This window comes from Sorex araneus, chromosome 11 (genome assembly GCF_027595985.1).
Source record: "Sorex araneus isolate mSorAra2 chromosome 11, mSorAra2.pri, whole genome shotgun sequence".
NCBI lineage: Eukaryota > Metazoa > Chordata > Mammalia > Eulipotyphla > Soricidae > Sorex > Sorex araneus.
In genome coordinates, this window is record NC_073312.1 from 30,182,057 (window position 1) to 30,202,564 (window position 20,508).

Consider the following 20,508-nt stretch of genomic DNA (forward strand, 5'->3'; position numbering starts at 1 on the left):
TTAATATTTATTTATTTATTTATCTTGGAACCTCATTAAACTGTATCAAGACTTACTCAGGGCTCTGTGCTCAGCATCATTTCTAAGGACCCCAGGAGAGGTGCCCAGGCAGTGCCAGGATTGAACAGGAGTTGGCTGTCTGTAAGGGAAGTGCCTTAACCTCTGTGCTGTCTCTTTGGCCACCATCCCTTTAGATAGATCTTCAGGAAAAGAACACTTTCTGAGCAACTTGGTGGTTTGCACCATGGCACTAGAACCCTGACATTTACTGGGGGATATTTGGGTTGAGAAGGGAGGAAATAATACAACAATGCCTTTTCAAATCACGGTTCTTGTGGAAAAGCTTATCCATGATTTTGTGCAAATGAGCAGAAAGTTCCAAAGAGACCTTGCCATGGAATTGGTTGTTCTGCTTTTCCTGAGCCCAGGAAGATGCTGGGGAGAATATGGCACCACTATAAACAAGAGCAGTGTGGGGAAGACAGGAAGGCGTGACGGTTTACAAGTATGTCCTGACCTGGTTATAAACCAGGTTATAAAAGAAAGCTGGAAAGAAATTTGCATGTCCAATAGGTTTCTTGATTAAAGTTTACCCAACGTGGAGTCATCAGCCCAGCTGGCTGGCTACCCAGATCACATGACTATGTAGAAACATGAAACTTGACTATGTGCTCCAGCAAGTTTTACTTCTTCTCCCCACTGCAGGGAGTTTTGCTAGCAGCCTGCTCTCAGAAATCAGACCCGAGCGCTCAGGACTCCTGGGATCAAAGGCTCACCATGCTGCTTCCCAGGACGGGCAGCGCCTGCTGACATTACCACCCGGAGATTCTCTGTGGCTCTTATAATTACCCAAAAGAATGGACAAGCTTAATAAAATAACTGTCCCTGCCAGTCAGAAGCTGAGGTAAGATTTTCCTCCTCTGATACTTCTCCTTTTTCTTCTCTCTTTTTTTAAACAACAGCTAAAACGGTGATCTTAACTGCATCTCAGAGATACTGAAATCCTGGAATACTTCGCTAGTTCAAAGGGAGTGGGTGGAAATTGTTACAGGGAAGTGAACTGCTCTTAAAGAAACGTGTGCACAAATGGGTTTATGCTGACTGCTCTGCCGATGGTAGGTTCAAATGTAAAGGTCTTACAGAAGAAAAATTAATTTTATATCTTACCAAAGTTTAACGTTCAGAGTCTCAACACAATAAATCTTAATCCTCCACCATTTCCTTGTATATGGCTATTTAATTTCAAGGATAGCCATAAGCATGTGTTTTCATTGAAATTTTATTGTGTCTCTGTTGTGTGGTGGCAATTATCACAAGTGTTTTGGGCAAATTAGATGGTTTTCCAAATGTCCTTTTATCAATGTGATAATTATCAATGAAAATTCAAGCAGAAGTGACCCAAAGGATAAAAACAGAAAATTGCTCTGAGCTATGAAAAGGATAAGCTCCAAAATTTTGGCCCTGAGAAGTCATAGTAATGGAAGTGTGGCTTTTTGGGTTTGGAGACATAATGCTGAAGGAGTGTTTTATAGTCTGACTTCTATTTAAACTTTAAGTTTCAAGGAGGCATGTGACATGTGTAACAAAGAAGTTATCCCCGGAGCTGGAAAACTAAAGATTTTAATATGCATTGTAAAAGAAATTAGTGTGGAATTGGCAGAGGGACAGCAGTCCTCAGAATGTCAACCTGCACCTGATAGGAACTTGGCTAACGCCCCTTTGAAATGAACTATTGATCTGGAAAGTGGAGGCAGCTTGAGGCACGAGCAGCCACTTCTAGGGCATGTTGTTTTTACTATCTGCACCCACAGGGGACAGGATGGTGTTTGTTTTTTCCATTGATCTCTGGTTGTTATATCTTCACGGGAAGGCAATCGATGGAAGTAGTTAATGAATAAGTCCAGGAAGGGGAGCTGTAGCTAGAGGATGTTTCACAGACATAGTACTTGAAGAGCTTAAGAGAAGAGTGAAACAAAAGTAATCGGAGAATTGGAGTATTTTGTGTTTTGTGCCAGGAGGGGCGAAATACTGACACTGACACCAGATGCTGAGCTTGAGTACTGGCCTTTCGTGGGAGTAAGAGGAGAGCTTTATGCCCAGCAGGGCTGTAGAAGAAGACACATGAAACCAGAAGATGCTGATAAAGTCGGATGTATAGAGTGAGATCAGATCACAAAGGAGAGTAAGGGAGGCTTCCAAACACAGAAATCAGAGCTGACTTTAAACCTTTAAAGAGTTAAGCCGGAAGCTTCTGGGAAATCAGCAGGAAGAATTGGAGGGGGAAGGAACCTGGAGGCAGGGATACTCAGTAGGGAGAGGGCAGATAAGTAACTCAGGCACCTAGTGTTGTAAGCTTGTAAGCCTGGGCGTGGGGTACAATGAGAAGGAAGTAGAAGGGAGAAGGGGAGAAATGTGACAAAGAAACTAACAAGGCTTAAATATCAAAGCTTTTCTCAAATGAATGTGAGACTTAAGATGTTCTTTTCAGAGAAATTCCATAACCTTGAGCTACATTAAACTTTGAACCTCTTTTAAGAAATCTTGATGGGAATTTAAGTAAAGAAAGGCAATAGAAATGGAATCATTTTATGGCCCCTCCCTCTGGGACAAAATCAGCTTGATTATAGAGTTGTTGGTAGGCAATATACAACATAAATTACAGGGTAGCAAACCAAAATTATATTGTAGATAACCATATATTACATTCATCTGCTTAGGCAGAAATAATAAATTTTTCCCAGTTAGTTACGCAGTTGTCTTGACAGAATTAGCCTGTTTTATAAAATGTACATTGTTGATGTGGAACTTTCAAAGAGACAAAACTGTGAACACAATAGACCTGGGATGCCAACTTAATTCCTTTCTGTGATGAGGTAGAATGGTAAGAAATAGATAGATAAAACACTTAGTCTTGTGTTTTGTACTCTGTCCCGACAGGCTCATACCAATTCAGTTGGTTGTGTAATTTTGGGTGTCAGCTGATATGTAAGAGAAGTATATGATTATACTTTCGCACTTATCAAAATTCACATAAGAATTTGCTCACATCCTTACCCAGGAAACTAGTGAATTTAAGGTGAGATAGCTAAATAGGTTGCCCTTGATCTAGTGAGTATATTCCCGGGACTGAAATGTACTGGAAACAGAGGGCATGACCTAGAAGGGGAGGAGAGCAAACAACAGAATGAAGCTAACTTGGAAGAGAAATTTTAGATTTTTAATAACCTCCCACACTTCTTCCTTTGTAGCACCCAGAAACTCATACTGACTTATTTTTACAAATGGGAAAGATCTATGACACCGGTGTGGACAAGTCAGGTCTTCCCAGTTCTTATTTTATTGGTATTTTTTAGTCACATTAGAGCATGTAGAACATTAGGCAAGTTGATTTATTAGTTAGTTTTTTTGTTTGCTTTTTGGGTCACATCCAGTGATGCACAGGGGTTACTCCTGGCTTATGCACTCAGGAATTACTCCTGGTGGTGCTCGGGGGACCATATGGGATGCTGGGAATCGAACCCAGGTCGGCCGCGTGCAAGGCAAATGCCCTACCCACTGTGCTATTGCTCCAGCCTCTAGGCAATTTGATCTAGTCTCCCTGGTCCTTGTTCTTCAGCTCTTTAGACAGAGACAATTATTGGAAGGCTTCAGTAAGCAACTGACACATAGTGACCCCTGTATATGATCATTATTAGATTTTAAAGGAAGAGTCATTAACAGTAATACGATGATTTTTCATTCTGTAGGCATGTAATTCCAAATACAAACCATAAATTCACAGATCCTTGATAAATTTCATGCTAGTTTTGGATATTTTGACTATTTTGTCTGTTGTTTTTCATGCCTGTGTTCCTTAGCTTTATATGGACCATAGATCTTCACTACCTTTGTCTGAGTTCCTAATTAAATTGTTGGGCATGGCATAGTCCTGCCATGGGTGTCTGGATCTTCTTGCCAGGATTTCCACTCAAAGATCTTATTGGAAAGATTCTGGGACATGGCATCTCGTCAGGTTTTGATGTCCTCATGTATATTTTCCAGTTGCTTGACTGTCCCAGTTCAGTTCTTCAGAAACAAATATCTTTTCACCTTCTACTACTACCATGGACCTTAAGTCTGACTCACTCTTTCCATACCCCTTGTTATGATTCAATATATCCCCTCTTCTTTCCTTTTCTACAATACCCTCCTGGATAGCTCTTTATCTCCCTTGTGTCTTCAGTATTCAAATCTGCAAAACAAAGCGTTGGGACCACACCATTCCCTAAGACCCTCTCTGCTCTCATAGTGCATCCCTTATGCAAGAAACCATGATTGATTGACATATGTTACAGCCTCTGAGACCACCAATTTCTCCCATGATCCTTGAGAAGCTTTTCCTGGTTGAATTACCAACATATTTGAGACCAAGAGCTTTTCAAATATTTTCAAACTCATACTACTTACACTTCTCTAAGCATGGGTCAGAGAATGTTTCTAGGTAGAATACAGATGAGTGAAAGGCAAGGAGGTATGGTTAGAAGAAAAAATGCAACTGAAGCCCAAAGAAGCTGGATTCCAATTACCAGCCCTCGGGGCTGGAGTGATAGCACAGCGGGTAGGGCGTTTGCCTTGCATGTGGCCGACACGGGTTCAAATCCCAGCATCCCATATGGTCCCCTGAGCACCGCCAGGGGTGATTCCTGAGTGCATGAGCCAGGAGTGACCCCTGTGCATTGCTGGGTGTGACCCAAAAAGAAAAAAAAAAAAAAAAAACCAATTACCAGCCCTCTAAGATTCAAGGTTCCTCATCTGTCCAAACTGGCAAAGCTTTCCTCATAGGTTTATGAAAACCAAGCAAGGCCACAGGGCGATTAGTGTCAGAATGATATTTGTCACATGGTTAGTAAATAAATAAAGTTACATTTAATGAAAAATAAACACAACACCCATGACTTCATTTCAGTTTTCCCTCTGACTCACAGTAATTGGCCCAACCCCTTTTAATGGATTGACAAGCAGAGCAGAAAGCTGCGGGGCTCATGATGGTGTGAGACTCTCTCAGTACACACGTGTCTCCAGGTAGCTGCACTGTCATTCTCCCGCTGAGGTCAGAGGCCGGTGCTGACAAGGGAGAACAAAAAAGAGGCACAGATCTAATGATTAAAGTACCTGACCTTTCCAGAGGTATTGCCTTCCCTTCTCTTCACCCTGTCTCCCAAACCCACATTATACCAATGTAGATCACGCTCCACTGAGCCATGCTGGTCATCCCTGGTGGACAGAGTAGCCAGGCCAAAGGTTCTTTCTCCTATGGGCAAACTCACAAAAGCCATGTTATTAGACATTTAGCTGTTTAGCGTGTGCAACCTTCCAGATCATCAGCTAAGCACACTGAGCCAGTAATCCTCTGGGCACCATGGCCGAACAATGCCTCCTTCTTCATCTAGCCCATCCCCAAATGGGCTGTGACACCATTAACAGGGTTTCCAAGAACTGAACCACAATTATATTCTAGCCTTCCCTAGATGGGAAGAGTCAGGGCTAGTATACACACTCAGGCAAACATTGACAGATCATCTCTTGGTTTTCCCCATGGATGACAAACCTCCTTTGTTCCATGGAAAATGTGTTAGTATGGTTCACTTTCAAAGAGGATCGTTATTGCCCTCATGCAATGCCATGCAAGCATAGGAACCTAGACTTGTTAAGAAAAACAAGGAGGGGGCCATAGTGATAGTACAGCAAGTAAGGTGCTTGCTTTGCCCGTGGCTGACCCAAGTTCTATCCTCAGCACCACGTGTGGTCTCCTGAGGCCCCCAGGAGTGATTTCTAAATACAGAGCCAGAAGTAAGCCCTGAGCATAGGTAGGCAGGTGTGGTCCACAAAAACAAAAATAAAAGAAAAAAAAGAAAGAGAGAAAGAAAGAAAGAAAGAAAGAAAGAAAGAAAGAAAGAAAGAAAGAAAGAAAGAAAGAAAGAAAGAAAGAAAGAAAGAAAGAAAGAAAGAAAGAAAGAAAGAAAGAAAGAAAGAAAGAAAGGAAGAAAGAAAGAAAAAGAAGGAAAAAGAGAGAAAGAAGAGATAAATTAAATAGCGGTGTGTAGAGATAAATTTAAATCCTGGATGGGTTTTCTTGGCTGTTTTAAAGAACACTAAAGACATATCCTTTTCCTGTTACCCCACAACCCAGCTGGACGAGCATTTTTGCTTTGAAAGAGAAAAAGGCCATTTTTGTTCTCCTGAGACATTTGTTTGTCATAGTTGTGGGAAGGAGCGTTACTGGGAGAAGCCAGGGAGACAGCTTCTCTGTACAGGACAGTCCTCACTGCAGAGAATTATCGGACCCAAAGTGTCAGTAGTGCTGATGTTTAGAAACCTGGTTCAGGTCAAGCGATATGAATTCTCTCCAGAAGAGGAGGTACACATTTCTTGGAATGGTCTTAGAGCAGTATTATGTATTCAACATTTGAAATATCTGATATATATCAACAGTTGATGTGGCCATGGCTAAGAAGGCTAATTGTCTTTTATTTGGGATGATTTGAATGAAGTAGGTCAAGAGGAAGGATTTGAGAGATACATAGGATGGGCCTATATTTCAACGAATTGTTTATTTTCTTAAAATTTAGTGATAAGGGTCAGAGAGATAATATAGGGGTAAAGGCACTTGCCTTGCACAGGGCCAACCTTGGTTTGATTCCTGGCACCATACATGTCCCCAAACACTGCCAAGAGTGACTCCTGAGCACAGAGCCCAGTATAAGCCCTAAGACTGGTGAGTGTGACCCAACATTCTGCCTCTTCCCGCCCATATTAGTGTTGAAGTAAATTTGAGCCTCTAGGCTACAAGCTTGCTGAAGATATTGTGTTCTTTATCTTTTCTAGATAAGCAAATGAGGGCAGGCCCTTGTATGTTCACATGCAAGATCATCTTGCAACAATCTTTCTTCTCTACCCCTTTAAGAAGACAGAATGAGTCTTCAGTGGAAACTCAAAATCGGGGTGAAAAGTGAATTAAATGGTGAAACAGATATTAGGAAGTTCAAGGACTTATGGGTCTGATCTAGTAGCCAAATTTTGGGCAGCGATGGACATATTGTGTTTGTCCTGAGGTAGAATGTGCTGACCTGAGGTCATGGAGATATCATGAAGGTAGCTAAGGAGCAGCAGGGAGCTGAGGTGTGTGTCTGTCCTTTAGTTTTCTCACAGATGTCGGGAGATTCTGTAGCAGGGTTGATGAGACACAGATTTGGAGTAATCTGTCAGGCAGGAGAGTTCCTATGGCAGTCTTCCTCTGTCTTGCTGTGGCTGTGCGCTCTGCTTTTGGAACTGGTGTTTCAACTGTTGTTTTTAAAGACAATTCCAGTTCTATTATAAAGCAATCCTCTCTTTCTCTTCTTGCACCCCTTCAAAATAACTCTTGTTATCTCAATCCTGGCCAGATCTCAGAAGAGTTTGCCAGACTCCCTTATGTGCATTAGGAGCTAGGTGAGCTGAGGTGGAACGCTGCAGGATGGCATGGGGCAGGTCCACTGACCCTGCCAGACTGTCTACACAGGACAATGAGCAGAGACTGTGATGACTGATTTGTGGGATACATTTTGTTTCCTGCTTTGGGATTCCATCACATCATGCCCCATAAATCTCACTGGACCGTCTGTCCTGCTTCTTTAAGTGACTCTGCTTCCATCTAGTTGCTCTCCTGACTGTTGATGTCTAAACTTTGGGGGTGGCTTTCATTTTTCTCATTCTTCCCTCTTGCTGGGTTACTCGAAACCATGCATTTGACTGGGAGGTCAGGAAATGGAGTTGCTCCAGAAATGCTCCCCACTTTCTGATTGGGTGGAGTTGCAACACACACACACACACACACACACACACACACACACACACACACACACACACACACCCTGCCCCCGCCTCTGGATCAGGGAAGCTGGGAGCCTTGATGAGAGACCCTGGTTTGCTGACTCTAGGTACCGCTGAGCCGAAGGCTGTGCTGGCACCTCGCAGGGAACAGCCTGATTGTCTGACTGCAGCGGAAACTTCTCACAGAGAGTCTCCCTGTGGGCTGAGCCTTGTTTGGGGCTCACATTTCCCCATCCCCAGTTCACCACCCATCAGTGAGCAAATGTGCCTTCCCACGCCTGCACCTTGTTTCTCAGAGGGAGGAGGAGTTGTCTCCCTCAAAGGCCTCCTGCCACCAGGCTCGGTTCCTCCTGCCAGTCCCAGGGCACCGTTCCTAAGAGGGCGTCAATCAGCGTGCAGGTTTCCCCGCTCCACTGTTCTCTGGGCCATTTTAAAGCATGACGCCTACGAGGTTGTGTCAGCACCAGTTTCAAAAGCTAAGGCCAGAGCGCTGTAGAGACCTATCGTGTGTCTCTACCTAGCCACAGTTCTTTGCTGGTCACTTTCTTGGAAAAGGATCTCATTGTTCCTGAGGTGTCCCGCCTCCCAGAGGGCTAGCTGGCACCCCATTCCTGCCTCATCCTACCCTGAAAAGCAGGAAACACATAGTGGGGGCATTGAGTTTCTTGGGTATATGGACATTCGGGCACACACAGTCATAGGCTCAGGAAGCCTCTCACTTATCTTAATGTCTTGTAGCAATGTCTTCACATCCTTAATCATTTTGAGCAAGGGGCCCTGCATTTTGACACTGGGTCCCAGAAACCATGTAACAAGGCTGGTCACTGCTTCCGTGTGCCACCATGACCAAAGCCTCCTTGACCCACAATATGTAGGGACTTAGACAATTGTGGCAATGTCTCCCTTCACCCCAGGTCTTGGTAAGTACCTAAAAAATCATCTCCCTGCCCCTTTATTACTCCATAGGGAAGCTGAGGCCCAGAGAAATGTGTTATCTGGTTATATTCACACCCACAGAATCAGATTAGAATTAACCTCCAAGTTTGCCTGAGAGGAAGAAAGAATAGGTCATGCCTTTCTTTTACTTCACCCAGTATCATGAAGTATTCTAGTTTATACTGTGGCCTGTATTTTTTTTTCTAGAGAATTTTTTAAAACTAATTTATTAGTCAGAAAGCCCAGTGAGGCTCTCAGATGCATGCTGTCAGTACTTCAGGCTGCTACATGCTTCTAGACCCAAATTTGAATTCCATGTTCACCAAGACATGTTTGGTATCTTCCTCCTGACATGTATTTTTCAAAGAATGCTCCCACAGCAGTTCACATGATCTGAGAGTGAGTTATAATTATAGAGAGCAATGTTGGTCTTAGATGTCTGTCTGATGTTGGTCTTAGATGTAAGCCTACAGAACCAATGTGCAGAAATGCCCCAGAAAGGTTTCTGATAAATTGCCAAGATGAGCTTCAGAATCAAGCAGAAATGGGACTGCAGGTACTGGCTTGTGGTCTTTGTGAAGGCCACCTACTTCCTTTCTGTCTTGACACTGTCATAGGGAACAACCTGTACCAACAATGTGCATCAGAGAATAAGGGTGTTGAGCAAAACGTGTTAAATGTAAAGTAAGGGCTCTAGAAAATAAGTGAGTTGTCCTTGTTCCCAACAGCCCTCCTAAATTGGGCCTCCTGTCATGCCTCAGATTGTCATGCCTCTCTCTAGAAAAGGATGACATAAGTGAAGGCAGTGACATCCAACTCTGGGTCAGGGCTTTGCATCACCAGGAACCATAAACCCAGACCATAAGTGTGTCACTAATACCAAGTCAGGAATTTCTTTTTTTTCTTTTCACAGTCTAGACAGGAGGTTCGAGAACTGAGCTCTCTCACCTCCCACTCAGAGGTGGCTCAAACAACAGTTGCAGCTCAAAGAATGGGTCTTTGTTCCCAAAAGTACTGATAAGAAGGAAGGAAAGGTCAAAGGACTCTCAGTGGAGGCACTGAGGAGAATGTTTACAATCAAGGCTTCTGAACTCAAACAGCTGAGTTCAGAGGTATAAAGAACTTTCCTCCCCACCCAGCTGTTGTTTATGGTAGAACATGATTCAATATGGTAGAACTTGGTTCAATTTTTAAATGTAATTTTGTAACATGCCATTTGAATTAGATATTGTTTAAAATTTTTTAAATGTGTTACATAAACATCAAAGTGTAAAAAGCCGCCTGATAAGGAATAATTGCTTAACCATACAAATCATGTAAATGTCCATACCCAATACTAGACAGGAGAGAAAAGGTCATTTTATTTTAGTGCACGTAACTACAATACAGTGAAATATAAATAGGAGAAATAAACTTTCCCCCAAAATGGCAGTCGTCACACCAGATCATTAGAAAACTATGGCCTCCAGATTGATGACTATTGTGCCTTTAAAAACTCCTTACAACCTGTTCCAAGTCCTTATTTTTTGCAATAATAAAGTCCTTTTACTTCAAATTTTCTCCACATGCAGAGATCATCACAGTTGCTTAGCTGGTCCCAGAGGATTGAGTCAGGTCTATCTGGTGAATGCTGAAACAACCCCTTACATGGACAATTAAAATAAAAACTAGCTGTCTAGATACTTCAAAAACAGATGGGGGCAGAGAACCTGCTTTAAAGTCGATAATGACTACTTTATGGTTGTCAGACTTCCTTTAGGAAACAGAGGTTGCACAGACCTGTGAATGTACTAAATGCTGCTGACTTACACACTCTGAAGTGGCTGAAATGACAGATTTTACATTGTGTATATTTTATCACGATAAAATATTGAAAATAAAATTTCCATATATCATAAAATAGCAGTATTAATTATTAATATACTTTTGTAACATTTGAATTAGATACTGTTTTAAAATTTTCAATGTGTTATATACACATTTAAAACAATTTTTTTTTTCTTTTTGGGTCATACCTGGCGATGCTCAGGGGTTACTCCTGGTTCATGCACTCAGGAATTACTCCTGGTGGTGCTCAAAGGACCATACGGGATGCTGGGAATCGAACCAGGGTCAGCCTCCTGCAAGGCAAACGGCCTACCCACTGTAGGCTCCAACCCCATTAAAACAATTTTTTTTTTTAAGAATTACAATGATTCCCTTCTTTTCAAGGCCTATACTCCCTACACTCTTAATATATCCATTCCCAATTTTTCTTTTAGCTCAGAGTAATATGATTTTTTCTTTGTTTTTAGGCCGCATCTAGTGGGGCTCAGAGGTTCCTCTGACTCAGTGGTTGGGGTCACTCCCCCTAATACTCAGGGAACCTGTAGTTCCAGGAACTGAACCTGGGCCTCCTGAACACAGAACATGTGCCCACAGCCAAAAACTGACTCGAATTTAACTGAGTTCATTGTTTTTCAACATATAAATTCCCCCAAATCATCCTTTAGTCCTTGAAAACATGTTTGATTTTTTTGCTGTAGAAGGAGCAGACCAGATAATTCGGGTGCTGTAATGGATACCACCAAGACTCATGATTTTCTACTTCTTGAAAGAATAGGCTCATATTCCTAAAGGACATTCATTTCCTAAATTCTATAGGATGACATTTTCAGAATTTTCTGAAATCTAGTCAGAATGTCTTATTATTTGAGACTCCTTAGCTAGGAAGGATGTGCACGCCAGGAGAGGAACAGCCATGAACAACAGAGCAAAACAGCAGCAAAGCAGCAAAACAGCCAGACCCACCACACAGACGCAGACCCGGCAGAACCAAGCGCCGTCTCGGGACCTGGTGGCACGAACTCTGGGCTCTTGTGAGCCTGCGAGCCCATGTTCACCATAGTGACAGGACCTGCCTTTGACCCTGCAATGTCGTGGCCCGCTCTTACAACCTGCCCTCCTTACATAGGAAGTTTCCCTCACTGGTGACGCCTTCATGTGTGGAAGAACACGAGCAAGCTCTGCTCCAGGCTGGAAGGAAAGTGTGTCCTTGTGACCCGAAGAGATCCGTGACAGTATAAGCACACACTTGGAGCCCCCTGGGGGCAGGGTTCGCCTGTCCTCTCCTCTGTCTCACCTCACCTAACAGCCTCTTACAGGGTAAAGTGCCGCAGTAATGGTTTTGCTTCAGTTGAGGGTTGGAGGCTGGGCCACACCTGGCTGTGCTGAGGGTTGACTCCTGCCTCTGTGCTCAGGGATCAGGGGTCACTCCTGGAGGGACTCAGGGAATCCTACCAGGTCCCGGGGATCAAATCCGGGTTGGCTGCCTGCAAGGGCCTCTTATTTTGTTGTTTTGTTTCTTAAGCATCCAGTGTTTGAGCAGGATCATCCATCCTACTCCTGGCTGTGCCACGTCAGCCCAATTTCTGTCTGCTTATATGCCAGATCAGCAGTTCAAGGTCTGCCAAAGGCTGCCGCATAATATTGGCAGATCTGGGCAGGGAAACTGGCAGCCACTTTCTCTGGGGTGAGGAGGTTTGTAAGGAACAGCCCAGACCATGAGGTGGATGCTTGCGGTCACACTGCCTCCACTCCAGTGGGGTGGGTAGAGTAAGGGTGTACTGGGTTGGTCTCCTGAGACAGGACTGAACCCCTCTATTCTGAAACCACAGGGACCCCAGGGAACTCTAGCACATTCCATCTGGCTGCCTGAGTATATTACCCTCCCTCCGCCCGCCTCTTCCTGTCATCTCTTGCTTCTCTCTCTCTCTCTCTCTCTGCCCTTCCTGGGGACTCAAACAGACCCAGAAGCCCAAACTCCCCTCTAGCATAAGGCTGACCCTGGGGACCACCCAGGGCATGCTGGGAGGGGGACTGGACATCTCCTCCAGGAACAGAGAGGATAGGGCAAAGAGGCCCCGGGAGAAGCTGGCTTCTTCCTTGTGAGGGACCAGACTGAAACCAGTCAACAACATGCCACCAGCATTGGTTAAGAACCCAGGCTCTGGAACCAGCCAGCCACATGTGAATCCCAGTTCTATCATTTGTGAGACTTGGAGGAAATTATTGAGCTTCCCTGAGGAGAAAATTTCTCACCTATAAAAATTCAGTGAGACTGGAGCAATATCACAGCGGGTAGGGCATTTGCCTTGCACATGGCCGAACCAGGTTCGATTTCCAGCATCCCATATGGTTCCCTGAGCACTGCCAGGGGTAGTCCTGATTGCAGAGCCAAGAGTGATCCCTGTGCATTGCCGGATGTGACCCAAAAAGGCAAAATAAAATAAAATAAAATAAAATAAAAATTCACAGCAATGTGAATATACAATGTGGTGTTAGTATACAGCTAAGAGAATGCATAAAAGTCATCAATATGATACATTTTATGCAAATTTTATTGATAACAATTAAAAATAGGGATTAATAATAAGACCTGCCTCATAAAGCTGCAAAGGTTAAATTAGATGATGCATGCATCTGTACTTAGCACATAATATGCGCTCAGTGAAGCCTGGTCACTGGCATTGCTTGCCTCTGGTGATGTGAGTCTGATCACTGGTGTGGCTTACTGTGTTTGGATATAAGCTATGGCACAAAAACATGGAATTTTCCATTTCTTCCTAGGAAACATTGATCCTCTGGCAGGACACTTGAACCATGTGTGGAGGGAAAGAATGATGGGAGGATCTGGGAGAATCCTAGTAATTAACCTCTGAGTAATCACAACATTTCCCTGGAATTTAGTATCTCCCGTTTATGTAAGAGGAGGTTGGCATATTCCTAAAGACTCTCTCACTGCCAAATTTCCATGAGTAACTTAATGGCAGACAAAATTAGGAGTTGAGATTTCAAAGCCGTGTGGTTGGGACCCACCACCCAGGCCCTCTGGATGTCTGTCTCTGCATCTCCGACTGGATTTGGGTGTCAGCTCAGCTGTGTGAGGTTCCCTCAAGTTATCACACCACAGAAGGGACTGTCAGAACTTCTGTGCCAGCTCCGTTGGGGGAATTACTGTCTAGAAGGAAGCAGTTTGGTGGCTGAATCTGCAAATCTAAATATAATAGCAGCAGTGCCACAGAGGGGCCGGGCTGGAGGAAGTGGAAGCTGGGGAAAAGGACTAGAGGAGGCTGTGGAAAGGGGCAGAGAAGGGAAACCAGTGATGGGACCAGTTCGTTGTGTGCCAGTAATAGAACAGTCACTTAGCAGCAGACGCAGGTTTCAAGATGGGAGCCCGAAACTTCAGCTTGAACTAAGTTATCCAAAAGGAAAACCTTTTGTGTGAATCAAAAAATCCCTCCAGTTGCATCTCTATCTTACCTGTGGGCCTCACAGAGGTCAAAAGGTTTTTGTCATTTGATGTGATGTGATGACCTGGACTGGAGGGATAGTACAGCTGGTAGGGCATTTGTCTTGCACACGGTCGACCCGAGTTTGATTCCTCTGTCCCTCTTGGAGAGCCCAGCAAGCTACTGAGACTATCCCACCTGCAAGGCAGAGCCTGGCAAGCTACCCGTGGCGTATTCAATATGTCAAAAACAGTAACAACAAGTCTCACAACGGAGACATTATTGATGCCCACTCGGCCAAATCGATGAACAACAGGACAACAGTGCTACAGTGCTACAGATGTGATGGCCCAAGAGAACTTGCGTCCTGCATGACCAGCGGGCAGGGTTTTGGTCCCTATAGACTGTTTGTTGCATCTGCCTTACCCAATGTGCACTCAATGAGTTCCTGTAGAATAAATAAGGCAATTATAGAGCAAGTTTTAACACAGTTTTTAAAACAGAGCTACCCAAAATCAGCAAAGCTCAGGGTCAGAGTACTGTATGGGGCTTACACACTTGCCTGCCATGCAGTTAATCCCTGGATCCATTATCCCCAACAGCACATATGGTTCCCCAGACACATTCTTGAGCACATCCCTGAACTCAGGTCCCCCAAACACGCTGAGATGCCTGAGCCCAGGAAAACACCGGGAAACATCGTAAGCCCTGAGCATCGCTGGGTGTAGCCCACCAACAAATAAAATCAGTAATCAAGATATGCCATTTTTATAAATTTCATGAAATTTTCTTTTGTTTTCTTTTATTGGGGGGTACTTCCGGTGATGCTCCAGGAGTGCTGCAAGGGAGCACGTGCTGACCCATCTCTCTGGCCCCCGATAATATTTTTTACATCAGCACGAAGGCAGGAACATGCCTGCTAGAAAATACTGACCTTCTAACGAAGACAGGAGCAGCACTGCAGGCCCCAGCTTGGCAGAACAGCCCCCTTTAGGACATATTCTGAGAGCTCTTGCCTGGGTGCCATCATGTCTTCCTTCTACGCAGCGGAGGCCATAATGACACCCCACCCACCACAGCTTTTACTCCGCGGTTTGGGAGCGAGAGCAGGAGAATTGTCTTCCTGCTGGTCTTGGGCCCTAATGTCTCCATGACCCTCGGCAATTCTTCCTCTCAAACCCCAAAACCCCTCTGAGTACAGAGGCCTCCGAGGGCTTCTGGCTGCCCTTAAACCCCATCTGGTAGGCCTGACTAATTAGACCCTTGATGTCCTATCACCACCATTCTCACCTTTGACTGCCTCCCTCACTCCCGCAACCCGCATCATTGCCATGTTCAGCTCTTCGTTGGACTCCAAACATTTCAGACAACTCACCTCTGAGCCTTTGCACTTGCTGGTCCCACTCCCTAGCTGCTATTTCTTACTCTTGGGGCCGCTCAGTCCCTCCTGACCACAGGCTCCCAGTTCTCTGATCCTTTCTCCTCCAACTGTCTGTAGCACGTGTGTTTTAAAAAATTGAGCACATAGTTCTTTGCAAACTGAAAAAAATTACAAACTGTTTTTAGTTTGGGAAAATAAAAATTTAAGATATAAGATACAAAAGATGTTAGTTGAACCAAATAATAGTTCAAAAGCTGCCCTTTGTCTAGGGTCAGGAATGTAGCTTGAATGATAGATCACATGCTTTTCAGGTGAGACACTGCAGGTTCAATCCTCAGCATCCTGTAGACCCCCAAAGCACATAAATGTGGCTCCCTCAATACCACCACCACAATTTTTTAAAAACAGTTTTTATTTAGTCACCGTGAGATTACAAAACTACTCATGATTGGATTTCAGGCATACAATGTTTCAATACTGATCCCTCTACTAATATCTACTTCCTTCCACCAAGGCCTCCAACCAACCCCATTTGCCTTCCACCCACCAGTTTGCTTCTACATGAGACTCATTTTATATATGTAGTTTTGCACTATGTGCTTATAGGGTTTCATAAATATTTTATCAGCTTTCAGCTCCACCTCCTCCTCCCAGCTGAATGCTTCCCTCCACCGTAGATGTTGCCCCCTCCCTGTCCTATTTCTTCTTTTTTTTTTTTTGTTTGCTTTTTGGGTCACACCCAGCAATGCACAGGGGTCACTCCTGGCTCATGCATTCAGGAATCACCCCTGGCGGTGCTCAGGGGACCATATGGGATGCTGGGATTTGAACTCGGGTCAGCCGCGTGCAAGGCAAACACCCTACTCGCTGTGCTATCACTCCAGCCCTCCTGTCCTATTTCTTAAGCCCCCTCAAGTGGCATGTTTCCCACCAGTTATCTTGTTCTTTGTTTCCATTATCTGGGTATTTATTATTGTACCATTATGTTTCTTTATATCCCACATATGAGAGAGATCATTCTGTGTGTCTCTCCCTCTGACTTAACTAAGCATGATATTTCCAGGTCCCTCTCTATGTAGCAGCAAATATGACTTTATCTTTTCATATGGCCAAGTAATATTCCATAGTGTATGTATGCCATAATTTATTTATTCAGTCAGCTATTCGGTGGACACTTGGGTTTCTTCTAGATTTGAGCTATTATGGATAGTGCTCTAAGGAACACAGTGGTGCCAATGTCTTTTCTCCATTCTATTTTAGGACCCACGGGATATATGCCAAGAAGTGGAGTTGCTGGGTGAAATGAAAACTCAAGTTCTAGGTCTTTTAAGGCTGTCCTTATTTTTTCCAGAAAAACTGGACGAGTTGACATTCCTACCAGGAATGAATGAGAATTCCTTTCTCCCTGCATTACACAACTGGTTGTTCTTTTTTGATGTGACCATCATGATATTTTAAAGTTTTGGGGCTGGAGCACGTAGGGGATTTGCCTTCAAGGCAACCAACGGGGTTCAATCCCTGGCATCCCATATGGTCCCCAGCACCACCAGGAGTAATTCCCAAATGCAAAGCCACGAAGTAACTCCCAAGCATCAATGGATGTGACCTAAAAGGAAAAAAATTATTAAGTTTCTATTTAACACTGGAGATAAATAACCAATTCGTAGCACTGCCTGAAGTGTTGCAAATTCTGAATACATAGAAATAACATTTAGAACAACAAAAGACCTGAGTGTCCATGTAATTCAGTAATCTCATTTTATAGGAGAAATTGGGGAACTGAGTAATGGATAAAATTGCTCCAATTTGCACAGGAAGCACCAGGGATGAGAACAGAGTTTCTTCCTTTGGACTCTCGATCCAGTAGTTTCCCTTGTAGTTGCCTCCCTTCTAATGCCCAAGAAATAAACTGGAAGGGAGATGGAGAGACTTGAGCTGATCACAGAATTTCAGGGGTGAAGTTTGTACAGTTGTAGGGTCATAGCAGTGAGATTATTATATCTAAAATGTTTAGGTGTGGGGCGTAGCAATGGTACAGTAGATAGGGCATTTGCTTCGAATGTGGCAGATCCTGGTTCTATTCCTGGTATCCCATGTGCTTCTCAAGCACCACCTGGAGTAATCCCTGAGCTCAGAGCCAGGAGTAAGCCTGTGAGCACTGCTGTGGATGTAGCCCAAAACCAAAAAACTTAAGATTAAAAAGTAAAATCAAAATGTTTAGTTGGGAGGCTGGAGCGATAGCACAGTGGGTAGGGCATTTGCCTTGCACGCAGCTGACCCAGGTTTGATTCCCAGCATCCCATATGGTCTCCTGAGCACCGCCAGGGGTAATTCCTGAATGCAGAGCCAGAAGTGAACCCTGTGCATTGCCAGGTGTGAGCCAAAAAGAAAAAAAAAATTGTTTAGTTGGGCCCGGGTAGTAAAGGCACTTGAATGCCAAGCTATGAGTTTGTACTTACTCTGCAAGAAGCAGGGAGATGTCAAGACTATTCAAGAGCAAGAGAAGTGGTAAAAGGAGCAATTTGGAAAAATGAATGTGGGAAAGGGGAGACAAAGGAGGAAGCAATTGGAATAGCCCACTGCCTGTGTGATCACAAAGGCTGTAGCTAAAGGGTGGATAGATTTGACTGGGATGAATAGATATAATTGAAGGAAGTTGGTGACTCAGAGAGTCCAAGTAAGTTCAGAAGTTTCAAGTATAAAGGTCAAAGAACACCAATGATAAAGTCTACTTTCTTCTTTTTCTTATCCAAAGGTCTGAATGTGGTTGGAAAAGAGAAAGCATACTAGTAAAAGTGAAATCCCAAGTCAATAATATGAGAGCCTTTAAATATCTGAAAATAAAACAGAAATTCTGCTAACCAATGGGCCTGGGAGGAGGCCAGAGAGATTAGGCACTAGCCTTGTACATGGCCAACCCAGGAAGAAGCAATCCCTCAACGCAGAGCCAGGAGTATGTCCTAAGCACCACCAGTTGTGCCCCTTCCCACCCCATCCCACCCCCCAACAAAACATAACAAAATTCAAGAATGGATCTGGAATATAACATGGGGTTAGGATGCATGGCAGGATCCCAGTTTGGGTCCCAACAATGCCATCCCCCCACCAAGAAAAAAGAATCAGCAGGCCAAGTGATGATAGTCACATTTTTAAAACTTTATTCAGGGCACAGAGTAGTAAGACAAAATGAATTCTTTGCTTCTCTAGTTACCAGGGTAAATATTAGCAAGATTTCTGCTCTAGATTGACCTTAGAAACATGTAAGTTTGGGATCCCAGTCAGTGTTAAGGAGAGCGCAGATATTCTCAGGATAACCAACAAAGCGAATGACCAACCAGAAATCACTTGAGGGTTCTAGGAGCTTAGGGTGAGACTGGACTCAGCCCAGAGAAGTCAGTCTGGCTTAGTAGATACTCCTGGGGTTCTTGACCTCAGTGATGACTGAAGGTTAGAACTTTAGGTGAAAGGACTCTTCTAGACCTTCACAGAATGAATTGCAGAGATGTGCTGCTGGATGAAGAATGTTCCTGGCCTGAGGGCTACGTTGGCTCTAGACCATGAGATGAGGCGGCCAGCCCCACAGCGCCAGAGTGGCTCAAACAACCAGAAATGGGCTCAGGCAAAGAGGTGCCACGGAGGAGGGTTTACCCGCTATTTCCATCTACACAGTTACTTTAATTTGAGAGCTACTATAACCCATTCCTTAGCTTAGATTGAAGTGGAGTTTCTATTATTATCATTTTCTTGGCATTGCATCTTCCCTGGTAAGACAGAAGTGAGAAAGAAACCTGCCTTGTTCTGGTCCTCTGAGTATACTTCAGGAACAAAAACTAGAAAGCAGGATTTTCTGATCCTTTCAGTTTTTTTTTTTTCTACTAAGCTTTAAAAAATACACTTCTTGGGGCTGGAGAGATAGCACAGCAGGTAGGGCGTTTGCCTTGCACACGGCCGACCCGGGTTCAAATCCCAGCATCCCATATGGTCCCCTGAGCACGGCCAGGGGTGGTTCCTGAGTGCAGAGCCAGGAGTAACCCCTGTGCATCGCCAGGTGTGACCCAAAAAGCAAAAAAAAAAAAAAAAAAAATACACTTCTTGCAGATGATGCCATCTTTTAAGCCATCTATTGCATGTAATAAAAACCACTGGAAAGAAATTGCTTAAAATATGACTTTTTTTGAATTACTCTTGCTATCCACATGCCGCTGCCTTCAGAGGGCCCCCGGCTCGGCACAGCTTGGCTGCTATCAGCCTGTCTGGACTTACTCTACCTTGGGGCACCACCCAGCCCGCAGACACCTTTCTGAAGGGAAGTGAGCACATCTGTTGGTTCCTCTCCTCTCCAGACTCCCTTAGCCAGTGGCTCTCCCCTCAGGGAATTCTCCATCCTGATAATTCTGCCAGTGGGTCTCAGCCTGGACCACCTTGAATGTCTTCAAGAACCAATGGTCTGGGGGCTGGAGCGATAGCACAGCGGGTAGGGTGTTTCCCTTGCACGCAGCTGACCCGGGTTCAATCCCCAGCATCCCATGTGGTCTCCTGAGCACCGCCAGGACTAATTCCTGAGTGCAAGACCAAGAGTAACCCCTGAGCACCCAAAATAAAAAAAAAATAATAAAAAGAAGAAGAACCAATGGTCTATCTGGAATGAAGCTTATTCAGAGCTTTACAAGTGATTCTAGTGTAGGGAGTCAGATTTGTTTTTCTAGTTTAACTTTTCTTTTGGAGGGCAGGGTGGGGTGGGAGGTTAGGGCCACACCCAGCAGTGTTCAAGGGTTACTTCTGGCTCTGCAGTCAGAAATCACTCTGGCCGGGTTCAGGGAACCATAAGTGGTGCCGGAGATTGAACCCATGTCAGCTGCATACAAGGCAAGTGCCCTACCCGCTCTACCCTCCACCCCCTCTGGTCTTATTTTTTCTTCCAAGAAGATGTGTAGTTTTCCCATTGATGGAAGCTCTTAACTTCAGCTCAGAAGCCACTTACTGAAGAGGGCTGGGCGGTTCGTGTTCAGAGTTTGGGGTCAGAGTTCTGCCCCGATGCCAAGCAGCTGGGAAAGGCAGGCAGGCAGAGGAGCT

The 20,508-nt window shown here is 44.3% G+C and overlaps 1 protein-coding gene across 1 annotated transcript in view; it reads left to right on the top strand.

The window, feature by feature from the left end:
• The first annotated feature begins 700 nt into the window (after window positions 1-700).
• The window catches only part of BLNK (B cell linker), a 69,805-nt gene continuing 49,997 nt past the window's right edge, over window positions 701-20,508 (top strand). The window contains exon 1 of the mRNA XM_055119474.1: window positions 701-904. Within this exon, the coding sequence (XP_054975449.1) occupies window positions 858-904 (47 nt within the window). The 5' untranslated portion in view covers window positions 701-857. The remainder of the gene's footprint in view (window positions 905-20,508) is intronic.